The sequence below is a fragment of the Tachysurus vachellii genome, chromosome 3 (genome assembly GCF_030014155.1).
Source record: "Tachysurus vachellii isolate PV-2020 chromosome 3, HZAU_Pvac_v1, whole genome shotgun sequence".
Lineage (NCBI taxonomy): Eukaryota > Metazoa > Chordata > Actinopteri > Siluriformes > Bagridae > Tachysurus > Tachysurus vachellii.
The window spans coordinates 4,082,741-4,095,936 of NC_083462.1; the positions used below are offsets into that span (position 1 = coordinate 4,082,741).

At 38.6% G+C, this 13,196-nt stretch overlaps 2 protein-coding genes across 2 annotated transcripts in view; both read right to left on the minus strand.

The window, feature by feature from the left end:
- Positions 1-3,956, minus strand: part of jpt1b (Jupiter microtubule associated homolog 1b) — a 15,907-nt gene extending 11,951 nt beyond the window's left edge. Inside the window, exon 1 of the mRNA XM_060865386.1 lies at positions 3,739-3,956. Within this exon, the coding sequence (XP_060721369.1) occupies positions 3,739-3,794 (56 nt within the window). The 5' untranslated portion in view covers positions 3,795-3,956. The remainder of the gene's footprint in view (positions 1-3,738) is intronic.
- Positions 3,957-5,114: 1,158 nt separating this feature from the next.
- On the minus strand, positions 5,115-13,098 carry LOC132842617 (small ubiquitin-related modifier 2). The gene is made up of 4 exons (XM_060865387.1): positions 12,940-13,098; positions 11,024-11,155; positions 9,184-9,255; positions 5,115-6,052 (listed from the first exon to the last, which is right to left on the minus strand). The coding sequence occupies exons 1-4, from the start codon at positions 12,958-12,960 to the stop codon at positions 5,990-5,992; spliced, it is 288 nt and encodes a 95-aa protein (XP_060721370.1). The 5' UTR covers positions 12,961-13,098; the 3' UTR covers positions 5,115-5,989.
- Positions 13,099-13,196: the final 98 nt, after the last annotated feature.

Sequence of the window (13,196 nt, forward strand, 5' to 3'; positions counted from 1 at the left end):
TAAGAACATCTGCTAAATGTGAATTCATATCATTTCGTGACAGTAATTATTACAAAGGGATGAAGAAATACGATACAGTTATACAACACTGGGATATAGTTACACTTGTGTGAAAGAAATCTGTGTGTGTGTGTGTGTGTGTGTGTGTGTGTGTGTGTGTTGTACCCAGGTGTGTATATCTCCTGCCAAACGTGTTTTCACATTTAGATTCTCACGAGAGTTAAAGTCTGTCCCTTAAGAAGGAAACTTCAGACAGTCAGTGTCTTGGCTGATTGTAAAGGGAAAAAACTGTTTCATTTTTTGGCCTGTTCCTTTAAAAATCAGCACACACACACAGAGCGAGCGAGAGAGAGTGAGCGAGAGAGAGACACACCCACACAGAGACACACTGTCACACACACAGACACACACTCGCATGCAAATGGGGAAAACGGGGCGCCGTCTCACATTTGTGGTCGTGCTGACATTACGGGAATGAAACAGCTGCAGTGGACGCCGACGAGCATCATCAAAAAGATTTAACAGAGTTAACACTGGACTCGAGGGAGGGAGTCCACACACACACACACACACACACACACACACAAAACCAACAGTTACCAGACTGACCACTGCAGGGGACAGTTAACATAAGCTGGGAGGGTCTTTACTACCCGAGCCCTTCTGTCTCTCTCCCTCTCTTATACACACACACACACACACACACACACACCCTACAGCTGACCTGAGCCACACCAAATGGAGATTCCTGTGTCAGATGATTTTCATCTATCCAAACGGTACCCTCGGGGACGCCGCAGCCTTGATGACCAATCGAACGTTCGATTCACCTCAGTGATAAAAGAAGGAGGAAGTCGAGGCTGTGTCCCAATCCACACACTTGGGTTTAGCTCGTGCAGAGACTCTAAACGATTATGTGTCAAAAGCCAATTGGAGTGCATGACAGCTCGATTCATTTGCGTTCTCTGTGGGAGTGAAACAGTGCACCTGCAATCGCTAACTATAACCTGACACTTCAAAATACTCTCATCTCAAACTCAACCGTTTAACTCAGTACTTAAAAATCAATTCACATGGTGCTCACAAAATATACATTTAATTAAAAAAAGAAGCAACATTTATAATAAAATTAATTCAGAAACATCTATACAATAAAACATCAAATAAATGAAGGCGGAGCTTCATCTTCATCGCTCAGACAGCTGGTTAGCTCAGTGATGAGGATGATGGAACCATCTAATAAAACTATATCAACATTTCCCTCTGATATGTTGTCAAATATTAATCATTCAGCATTACGCAGCAAACAAACACTTAATTATCATATACATAGCTAACAGATATTCCCACAGCTCACTGGGTCTGTAATACAACCATCCAGTTTTCTGAGTAATTACCATATGTAGAAAAGTCTACCATAATGCTGCTTTGCCCAGAAAACATCAACCAGTCCAGTTTTAAAAAGAATAAGTGACCCGTATCCTGAAGTGTTTACTCCTGATTATACTACACAACATTACAAATACCGATGACGTATTAAAGAATTACACATTGTACATTTTATCCCTTTATAGTTACGTTTAATACTGTTGAATATTTGTGAAACAAGCAGGCTTCTGTTCTCACTTACGTTATAGCAGCTATAAACACACGTTTACTCAACAGCCTGTTTTTTTCTCATGAAGAATAAACAAACAAATCCATATATCTGATTAACGGGGGGAAAAAAGCGTAAACTCGTCTGTCCTCTTTCAGGTAAAGATACAGATTTGTCTCTGACTGGAACAAAGAACTGAGACTAAGGACTGGAGCCCCGTCCACACGTGTTACATAAACATCTCCTTACGCAAACCTTCAAAACGTTGACAATTATTATACGGAAATGATAATCTATTCTAACACACCTATTAATATTCACCTGTAATCTGGTGCTGCGCATCAGAATATTTATCAGTCCGAACATCTTTCGACCAATCAGAAGCCAGAATCGAACGGTCGAATAGTGCGGTGAATGTGAGTATCTACACAAGCAGCTAACTAGTGGAGCATTAATAGAAATAGCTGATGCTTTAGTGGATAAAGACCTCACCAGCTGACACACACACACACACAAACACACACACGCACACACACACACACACACACACAGCTGTTCTGAAGCATTTCTTTGCCTCCCTTATTTGGGAAATGTACAAGAAAGTCCTTTAATATCCAGACATTATCTGTTGTCGTGTCGTGCAGCGTGTTATCTGTCACGTAAACTCTGCTTCACCTTCCTGTCCAGATGAAGCGTTAACTTTAAGCAGAAGAGCTTAAATATTCCCCCCTCCTGAGACCCCACCCGACTGTCAGGAGAGAATATTTTCCAGTGACAGAAGTGGAGACACCAATAAAACGTGCTTTACTGCGTTACACTCCAGTTATAAACTATATTGAGGGAGGAATATTTATTCCATATACGACAAAATACATCTGACTTTGTTTTTTTTTGTTGTTTTTTTTTGTATTGCAACCTCACCACATTCCTGTGTATTACCATCACACTGAATCAGTTTCAACTTACAATAAATGAATGTTAAGATTAAACTCATCACAAATGTACATTTTATTTCTTATGACATAAGTTAAATCCAGAAATCAACATGTTGCATCAAAGATACTGAGCTGATCCTTCAAGTCTGATCGATCAAGAGCAAACGTTTAAAGCTTTAAACTCCAATCTTATGTAAACAAATACGTAACAGAAATAAACAAATAAATAAGCAAACAAACAAATAAATAAATAATATAGGCTTGAGATAAAGACTGGACCTTTCCAAGGCATTATTTCTAACAGAATCTGAAGTATGTTATCTATTATACACTTAGACATGATATTTAGTTTGTAAAACGACTTTATATGCAGAATATATCGAGTAATTTGAACAGAAATGGAAAAAAAAAACCCAAAACGAAAAAAATTTAGCATGAACGTTTGAGAAACCCATAAAAGGAGAAGACTGAGGCCTTAAAATATGGAGTTCTTTTAAAGTAGAAACAGTAAAAACAAAAGTGTCGTGTGATATTTTGTACGTCTGAAATGAAATATAGCGTAGATTCACGTCACATTAAGGCAATTTTTATTTTATTTTTTTATTTTTATTGGGACTAAAAACATTAGCTAGCCTCAGTGAGCCGAGATGAAAGGACAAGTGGCCGGTTGCCAGGGAGATTTCTGTAGCTGAACTGAGCTCGCGCACATCGCATATAAAAACTTGTCTGCTTATTTTTATTATATTTATTATTTATTTTGTTTGTCGAATTAAACCCCAAACAGTTTGATTACATTTTAATCACGAATAAAAATCCGTCTTGTTGCGCTAACGCTGTAGACACGCAGCAGATCCAGAGCTACTGATGAGATAACAGTAAAATATTGCACGCATCCGTATTACTGTGTTATAATAAAATAAATACAGATTATTATTAATGAATTGATTAAAATACGTACAAACCAGGACACGGTTCTGGTCACTTCTCTTATTAAAATAGGCGTTTTCCCGTTTTTTGACAGTAAAAAAAAAACCATGCTGTATTTTTTATTTTTTTAATCCAATCTAATCCACCGTTGAGTTAAAACATGTTTATGTCATTAATTCTATTCTTATTAAATCACCCACGTGAGTCCGGTCTACAGCCTGAACCTCATCACTCAGATTTCTTTTGTTTGCTTGGTTTTTTTTTTTATTATTTATTTACCTGGAGCTGTTTTTTGCACTTGGGTCCATCCCTTGAAAAGTGGTCGTCGTTGTCATCTCGGACAGGATCGGATTTAGTGAATAAACCTTTTCTCTAAATCGTTTAAACGTTAAATCTTTCCAAAACGTCTAAAATCCTTTATATCCAGTTCGCATGGACTCCGCCCGACTCGGGATGAATAGGGAATCTGGGCAGCCGTTTTGCTCGAGTTCTAACGCCAGCCCACATACACCCGCCCACTACAAAAACGCGCCGTCTGATTGGTCAGAAGACAGAAAATTCGGAATGTGATTGGAGGATTTTTGTGTCGCTTAAAATTTTTTCGCCCTCATTCCACCGGAATGACAGGCGGTGATGCAGCGTCCATTACGGTGCTGTCTGAAAAAAAGGGAAGGAAACAATTAAAGCTGACTTAAAATAAAAAGGAAGAAAAGGAACAAAAAATTAAAGCTGACAAAAAAAAGGGAAGAAAATGAAAAAAATAAAAATAAAGCTGACAAAAAAGGGAAGAAAAGGAAAAAAATTAAAGCTGATTTTAAAAAAAGGAAGAAAAAAAATTTAAAGCGCTACTTAAGAAAAGGGAAGAAAATAAAATAATTTAAGCTAACTTTAAAAAAAAGGAAGAAAAGGAAAAACAATTAAAGCTGATTTTAAAAAAAAAAGGAAAAGAAAAAAAAATAAAGCTGACAAAAAAATGAAGAAAATTAAAAAAAAGCTGATTTTAAAAAAGGAAAAAAAAGGGCAAAAAAATGAAAGCTGATTTTTTTTTTTAAAAAAGGAAAAGAAAAAAAATTTAAAATGAACTAAAGCTGATGCGGGAAGAAAATAAAATTAAAGCTAACATAAAAAAGGGAAGAAAAGAAAAAAAATTAAAGCTGATTAAAAAAAGGACAAGAAAAAAATTTAAGCTGACAAAAAAAGGAAGAAAATGAAAAAAAAATAAATAAATAAAGCTGACTTAAAAAAGGGAAGAAAAGCTAACTAAAAAAGAGAAGAAAAGAAAAAAATTAAAGCTGATTTAAAAAAAAAGGGAAGAAAAGAGAAAAAGACGAGTGTTATTTCACCTTTTTGAACTGAGATTGAAATAAAAAAATAAATAAATCTGTATTTTTGGAAATAAATGAATCTGACTAAAATCTAAATATAATACTAATAAAAAAACGTTATTTCAGCTATTTTGTACAGTTATCCATGCTACTAAATTATTTAATCATCTGTCCCATCTGCCCTTTTCATATTAAAACATTTTTAATATAATATAAAGTTATTTCAGATATATTTTTATACAAATTCTGTTCACTTTGTATTTCTTGATTTGGTCAACAAATACATTCTTAAACAAATAGGATTTTCATCTGAAAGAAATGAAGCCAATAAGAGGTAAAAAGAGTTTTTCTTTATTTTAAACAAATGATTTATTAGACAATACAGATGCTTTACTTGACAGAAATATCAGGGGTTCTTCTTCCTTTTATTATTAATTTTAATTATTCACAATTCACCTACTGAATCTGGGGCTTTATTCACTTTACACGTCTACTGCCAATCGATAATATAACAAATAATAATAAAAATTTGTCTGAAAGAAGATAGAAATAAAAGCAGCTAAAATAGAGATAACAGACTTGCCTTGTGTTACCAAACTACAAGTGTTCCTTTCATACAAAGTGTTTTATTTTCATAACTTTTGAGGACACGAGACAACAAAAACGTTTCGTCTGAATTTTGGTGTCAAAATATTTTCAAATTCAAAATCGCGTTACACGACTGACGTCTCTGCAGAAAGATCTGAACCACAGGTTGCTTTTGAGAGATGTTGTGGTCACTTTTAACCAAAGGGGAAAAAAAATCTGGGCTTCTGATCATACAGCATTTACGCTGCCTCTTTAGAGAGTGTGTGTGTGTGTGTGTGTGTGTGTGTGTGTGTGTGTGTGTGTGTCTGAGAAAGAGAGAGAGAAAGAGATGATCACTTTATATACAAAAAGCAGGTACTGCAAAGCTGGAAGAGCATCAACACGCTATACAACAGCAGTCAGGAGTAACTGTGAGGGGAAAAGAGGAGACGCAGGAGAGAGAGAGGGAGAGGGGGAGGGAGAGTGGGGGGGGAGAGAGAGAGAAAGAGAGAGAGAGGAAGAGAGAGAAAGAGAGAGAGAGGAAGAGAGAGAGAGAGAGAGAGAGAGAGAGAGAGAGAGAGAGAGAGAGAGAGAGAGAGAGAGAGAGAGGAAGAGAGAAGGCAGTGAAGTTTCTGCGTTTAAACGAAGCCTCCTGTCTGTTGCTGGAAAACGTCAATTGTGTCCTCATCCTCCATTTCCAACTGTGAGAAGGGAGAAGAGAGAGAAAGAGAGGGGGAGAGAGAGAGAGAGAGAGAGAGGTGGAAAAAAGAAACATGAGTGAGCATATTATTCAGCTGCAGGCGATTTTCTGAATGCTTCGTATGTGAAATATTTCCATTAGGTCTGTGAAATCCGGCCTGTCACACTTGAAAGCTTCATGCATGCTTCCTCGGGCTTAATGACGCAAACTGCACGTCGTTCTCGACAATATACTGCTGGGATTAAGGTGAAAAACCCTCAAGACTGAAATATTATCGAGAGGAGATTGTGAGAGAGAGAGAGAGAGTAAATCCTTCAGTGTGGGTCAGAGAATATATATATATATTATTCTACCACAGAGTTGCTGAGCTCTGGACTCTGATTGGTAAGAAGGCCGTTCTGTGCCCTTTCTAGTACGTTATCGTTTCCATAGTAACAGCTTGTTCACGGGGACCAGCACTGCGGATGCTCCGCATAATCGGATTAAAGAGGTGTGTGATGATTAATGTGGTGAAGTTTTCTGTAAGGAGAAATTTATTTATGTAACCTGTTTAAATAACCTGCTTTAAGTTTAACTTTATATCCATCAGGTTTAATGAGGTCCTCTGTTAAGGAAGCTGTTAGGATGCAGTAAAAAGCAGCAGACTGCATCTTCCTCAACTACATTACAATTTACATTCAGCTAGTTTTTTTCATCCCTCATAACGTTCCAGCTCAATAAAGAGTCGGCGGGCGGCTGTAAAGGCTGTAATGGTTTGGGCGAGTGTTCCAGCTATAACGACCTATTGATCATGTTTATTGATCACGACACAGTGGCCAATGCCGGAACTCCTTTGTGTTGTTAAAATGAAAGGAAATGAGCAGCCCCTGATAAATATCCCCATCTGCATTAAATATGCATTTACATGTGTGTGTGCTGCAGCTGACCCACGCTTTTTGTTAAAAACGCAATTACACACACACACGTTCTGTTGAATCCCAAGGGAGCGACTGAGGGTATGAACAAAGCTGCCATATGCAGGGTGAATGTCAGCATGTCACCAAGATGCTTTATTTTAAAAACATTATTTGTTACTGACCCTGATGGCGTAGTTTTACTTACAGGGCTGAGAAAGGGTTCAACAATATGACAAACACATGACAAGATATTTTACAGACAATATATTTCGGTTCACACGTTAGTGAAGAGACTATAAATAAACCAAATATGTAAATGAGAAAAAAATGATCATGCTGATTAAGTTCTGAATATAAATCATTGTCGATGGAGGCGTGGTGGAGCGCAGGGTTGTGAATGGAGGGCGGAGTCAGAGAGGAGGAGTGGAGATGAACAAATGGGTGCTGTCACTGGTTCATGATTAACAGCTCATTATTTATTCTTTTGCCTCACACTGAGATGTTAAACGACTCTCTCAATAAGAGAGAGGTGGTGATGAAGAGCAGAGAGCAGGACAGCTAGAGCACATCCTGTGCGCGTGTGTGTGCGCGCACGTGTGTGTGCGTGTGTGTATTCGTGTGTGTGTGTGTGTGCGTGTGTGTATTCGTGTGTGTGTGTTTGTGAGTGTGTGTGTTCGTGTGTGTGTGTGTGCATGTTTGCGTGTGAGAGTGTGTTCGTGCGTGTGCGTGTGTGTGTGCTCGTGTGTGTGCGTGTGTGTGTTCCAGTAGTTTCAATTTTAAATTAATTTCCCTCAAAACCACAAAAAATAAATTCATTTTAATATAAAATAAAATTAAGTTGCATGATACTTATGTTCTTATAATATAGTAATAAAAAACAAGGCATAATTAAAATATAAAATGTCAGTCATGAAGTCAAATGACAAAAAACAGTCACAATTATTTCCAAAAGGACAGTGAATATGAATTTATTAAATATATCTTAGTAGAGTGACATCAAGATCATCACCCAGCCCTAAAACACAATCTAATTTACACAACTTTATTATTTATAACCTACCAGTGTTGTCAACACACAATATAGATATCTGTCTCAATGTCACTCGTGTCATTATTGATACAGTCTTAAATAGTGTACTTAAGACTTCTAAGACCCTGAGTGACGGTGGCTAATAGTCTGACCTCTTACACACACACACACACACACACACACACACACACACACACACACGCTTAGACGATGTCAAATCTCAAAATGTCAATAGCAGAAATCGGATTTTTAAATGTATGAAGTGATTCAGAGAGCAAATGTAAGGAAATGTAATTATGAGGAATAATCAGCACATTTCCACACAGATAACTCAAAAATAATCAGGTTTTGCAACGATAATCAATACACACTTCAGAATTGTGGTAACAGGAGGATGTGAATACACATGGATCGAGAACCAGATCAGATTTCCCTCTGAATGAACTCCAGTAAAGAGGGAGTATGTGGTAAAACCTCCTGTTTTATTAGTATTACTGTTATTTTCCCTTAAACATAGTCGCTTGTGTTGTGTTGAATTATTGGTGCTTCCTTTAACTGCTGCAGCAACTGGTTACAGAACGTTTGTAAATCTGCTAGCAGTTTTAATTCATTCATTCATTTTCTACCGCTTATCTGAACTACCTCGGGTCACGGGGAGCCTGTGCCTATCTCAGACGTCATCGGGCATCAAGGCAGGATACACCCTGGACGGAGTGCCAACCCATCACAGGGCACACACACACACTCTCATTCACTCACGCACTCACACACTATGGACAATTTTCCAGAGATGCCAATCAACCTACCATGCATGTCTTTGGACCGGGGGAGGAAACCGGAGTACCCAGAGGAAACCCCCGAGGCACGGGGAGAACATGCAAACTCCACACACACAAGGTGGAGGTGGGAATCGAACCCCGACCCTGGAGGTGTGAGGCGAACGTGCTAAACACTAAGCCCCGTTTTAATTCAGTACAAGATAAAACATATAAAGTGCTGTTTACATGACATTAAATACTCAGGACGCTGAATAAATCGGATGACAATCCGATTATAAATGTACATAAAGGTAAACACTGTCAGGTTATTTACTTAAATTAAAATAAGAACGTGTTCTGTTCTCCAGATCAGACTTTATTAATGCCTGAGGTTTTTAAATCTGATCGACAGAAATAAAAAAGAAGGTCATGTGATGTAGGCTTATACCTGTGCAGGCGTGTCTGTCTCATTAATGGGCTGCCCGTCGAACCGGAACCGGATTTGCCTCATCGTCAGACCCTAAAAAATACAAAATAAGGTAGAAAAACAAACAAACAAAAACAACAGAAATCAGTTCAGCACTTTTTACACACACACACACACACACACATACACTCCCAAGGGAGGTCAGCACTCCCCTGCTGCTGATGAGCTCTAAATCTGAGGAATCAATATTACATTTATTCTGTGAATTTCCAGATGATGCAATAAAGACCTTCTCAATCTGAACACATCTTTCTGACCCACTTTACCGCAGTCCTCTTAGCGTTCTCATCACACACCACCACAATACTTAAAGATATCTTCGCCTTTGTGTGTGTTATTGTTTGGCTAGTTAAAAGATGATGCGGTCACAGCATGGCAGAGAAATAACACAACATAATACTGATATTGTGATGCAGTAAACACAATACAACTCTGACATGATCATGTTTGTGTTTTTTTTTAAATAACAAACTCAAACAATGAAAAGAAGAGAAGAGCCCCTTCAATGCTGCAATTAAAAGATCAGTGTCTCATTTTGCACGAATAAAAAGGGCCTAGCACTGAAGTAGCACGTTTCCTCTACAATGATGACAAACTTATACATAATATCTGCAGTTTTAATTATTTTATACAGAAAAGAAGATTTTTAAAATCTACTTTTATGCAGTCATGTCAGCCAATCAGACGGCAGTAGAGCTCCTATTAAAGAAATCTATCGAGAAGCCTGTTCAACGTTTATTTTAGCTGAACTAGCCTTAGGACATGAAGTTTCTGGTTGCCTAGCAACAGCTCTCTCGCGACGTCTCGGCCCAAACCCGCATCGTTTTTTTTAAAAACCGAAAGATCCTCAGAATTTGTTTGATTTTGTGTAAATTCCCACAAATGGGAAATCGCCAAATCCTGGAGTGAACGTTCATAAATGAGAAACACAATCTGTTCTTTTTAAGTTACACATTTGTTTTGTTCCGCATCCTACAGCTCGGGTTAGTTTCTCTCCGGTTAGACTACAAACATGCAGAGTCATCTTTCTAACGCCGTGTCCATCCTCACAAAGCCGCGATTCATTTATAAGATTAAAAGCTGCAACCTGGCCAAAAAAAAAAAACTTTGAGTATCATCTAACACAAGCACGCTCTTGTCGCTCGGTGTGAAAACAGTGACGCATGTTGGAGTATAGTTTATGGGTTCATTTACTCAGAGAGCTCACTCCGGCTTTGGGACGAGGGCCTGGTTCCCCTCAGCACTCCTCAGATTTATGCGATGTTCTTGAAATCGGTAAAAGTCACATACTGGAAAAGCTTCAAAAACATTGTTTGGCCACTCTGGAGATTTCACGCTGCTGCACTTCTTTTATATGCGTCCATAAGAGTTGGAGCATCATATAATACACTCGTTTTTTTTTCTCATTCCAATTAAAAAATTGCTCCAATATAAATGCGTTGTTTATGCGATGAGAGTTCACAGCTCAATCACGGACATGACCAGGGTGAAATAATAATCACTATCATTAAATCATCAGCACAAGGTTTACTGTAACTAGCTGATGCACATCTAAATAAAGAACAATACACGACATTATATAATTAGTTTCCTAAACTACTCTCACAGTAACAGATTTGATTTGGTTCAGTAATTTTGGAAGTCATTAACCGTTATCTTGTGACCGTATGACACCATCACGTTAGGCAAACCACACTGTGTCCTGGATCCCTGCATGCTAATGCATTTATTCTGTATTCGTAACAGAAAGAGAATGGTGTGTGTGTGTGTGTGTGTGTGTGTGTGTGTGTGTGAGACTCACCTGTCTCTCACAGTAAGCCTTCATGAGTTTGCTGAGCGGTGTGTGCCTCTTAATCTTAAACTGCACCACTGAGCCGTCCTGTCCTGCCACCTTCAGGTTGATGTGGTCATTGTTCTCAGTTTTCACTCCCTCCTACACAAACACACACACCAGAAACTCATGAGAATCTAATCAGTGAGTTTTGCTCACAGTTAAAACAGACAGTCTTTTATTCCAGATTTTAGCCCCGCATACATTCAGAGGAAGATGCTTTCTGATTGAGTCCCACTGCACGCAGACCAACCGCTTGTTGACATGTCCGATCTCATGGATTAGACTTCACAACAAACAGCTTCAGATGCGCTGACTGCACTTCGGCGTGGGCTCAGACACACGCACGCGTTTCGTTCGGGTGTACAAACTTTTGCACGCCCGGCTTTTCATAACATTAAACTTAAGAGTATTGTTTAGTGTCATGTAATGAATCTCACATGGTTATGGGAGAAATTTGTGGATTGTTGACTGCGATGTCACACAGACTGCCTTTTCCTGTGAAAGTGGGCGGGGCTTAACCATGTTAATGACCAAAAAAAAGTGATATCTAAAAGTCTCTAAAAGATTTCAAAAGTAGTGTTTACTCTGGACGATGTCTGTGTTTTAAAATCAGGTTTGTAATATCTGAGATGTCTACCATCTATTTAGAGTTAAAAAAACAACACAATCTTCGGGTTAGTAAATCAAACACTACTTTTGTAACTTAAAATCAACGTATTACACTTTTTCACACCCTCTGTGACTTTATACTGTAATAACGTGTAAGCCTACTATCCCTCGTCACCAACATGATGACAGGTTTCCTATTTTGAGTCTGGTTCCTCATCTTGTTACCTCTCATTAAGACTCTATAATCTACATCTGGGGTTCTATAAAGCTGCTTTGTGACACAGTTTGTGTCTCGTTAAAACCTCTAATATAAATAAAATCAACTTCAATTATTTAGTATTTACCTTTCGCACACCGCTGTTATTCACTATGAGCTACAAATACGTGGTTATATAAACCATACGGCTAAAAGTATGTGACCATCAGACATGCATGTGATTCTTTCCCCCAAACTGCTACCACAAAGTTGTATGTACTATAACTGAGATTGTGTGATGCACAAACAAACTTCTGCCCATAACTCTTAATTTACCTCAATTTACATTTACAGCATTTAGCAGACGTCTTTATCCAGAGCGACTTACATTTTATCTCTTTTTATACAACTGAGCAATTGAGGGTTAAGGGCCTTTCTCAGGGGCCCAGCAGTGGCAGCTTGGTGGACGTAGGAATCGAACTCACAACCTTCCGACTGGTAGCCCAACACCTTAACCACATTTGGCCTTAATTACTAGCTTTTTAATACAAAAACAAGTCAAACATCTCGTAGTGATTAAAACTAAACAACCTGACTACATATTTATCACGATAAATAACCTCTAAACGATCTCATCGGCTAGCAAACAAACATATAATTCATGCTAATGTTGCTAAAACGGTCAAAATGTCAACCAAAAACGCGTATAACGTTCGGTTTACAGCTATAAACGCGTCACTGTGTCCTTTTCCTTAACAGCCAGGATTAATGAATGATATCTGAAGCGAAATATAACTATAAATCACTCATAAACATCTTAATTGAAAGCTAATATGCTAGCTGTAGTGATGGCGGTTACCCGCCTAGCCAAAGCGCGTGCACGACTCTTCCGGTGTAAAGCAGCAGTTACAGTGTTTATCCACTAAGCGGAATATTTCTCTATTGTATAACAGCGTATCTATTTTGTTCCTAGACGTATTTTATTCTTTTATTTCCTTCCATTAAAAACGATCCGTAGACCAACATTAGAGTGTTATAATTTAATACTAATAATAATAATAACAACAATAACACTCACCTTGGGTTTCTCGTCTGCCATGGTTATTGTATTTGTGCTGCCTTTACGCCACCACACAAAAGACTCCGCGGGGACGCGCACGTCCGCGCCCCCGCCTTGAAAAACCGGCCACGACGTGCGCGGCCACGACACCGACGCGCGTGCTCAGCGAGCGCCGCTGATTGGCAGAGAGACGAGGACGCGCAGGACGCACGGCGTCGTAATGACATCGCGCGCGAACCCGTGTGTGAACGTGCACGCGCGCGCCTCAAACACGA

Coding starts and splice junctions, on each gene's coding strand:
- LOC132842617 (XM_060865387.1), bottom strand. CDS start 12,960: ATGGCAGACGAGAAACCCAAG. Junction 9,256..11,023: donor AGGCTTACTGTGAGAGACAG/GTGAGTCTCACA, acceptor TGTATTTTTTAG/GGTCTGACGATGAGGCAAAT. Junction 6,053..9,183: donor AGACAGACACGCCTGCACAG/GTATAAGCCTAC, acceptor CCCTTCTCACAG/TTGGAAATGGAGGATGAGGA.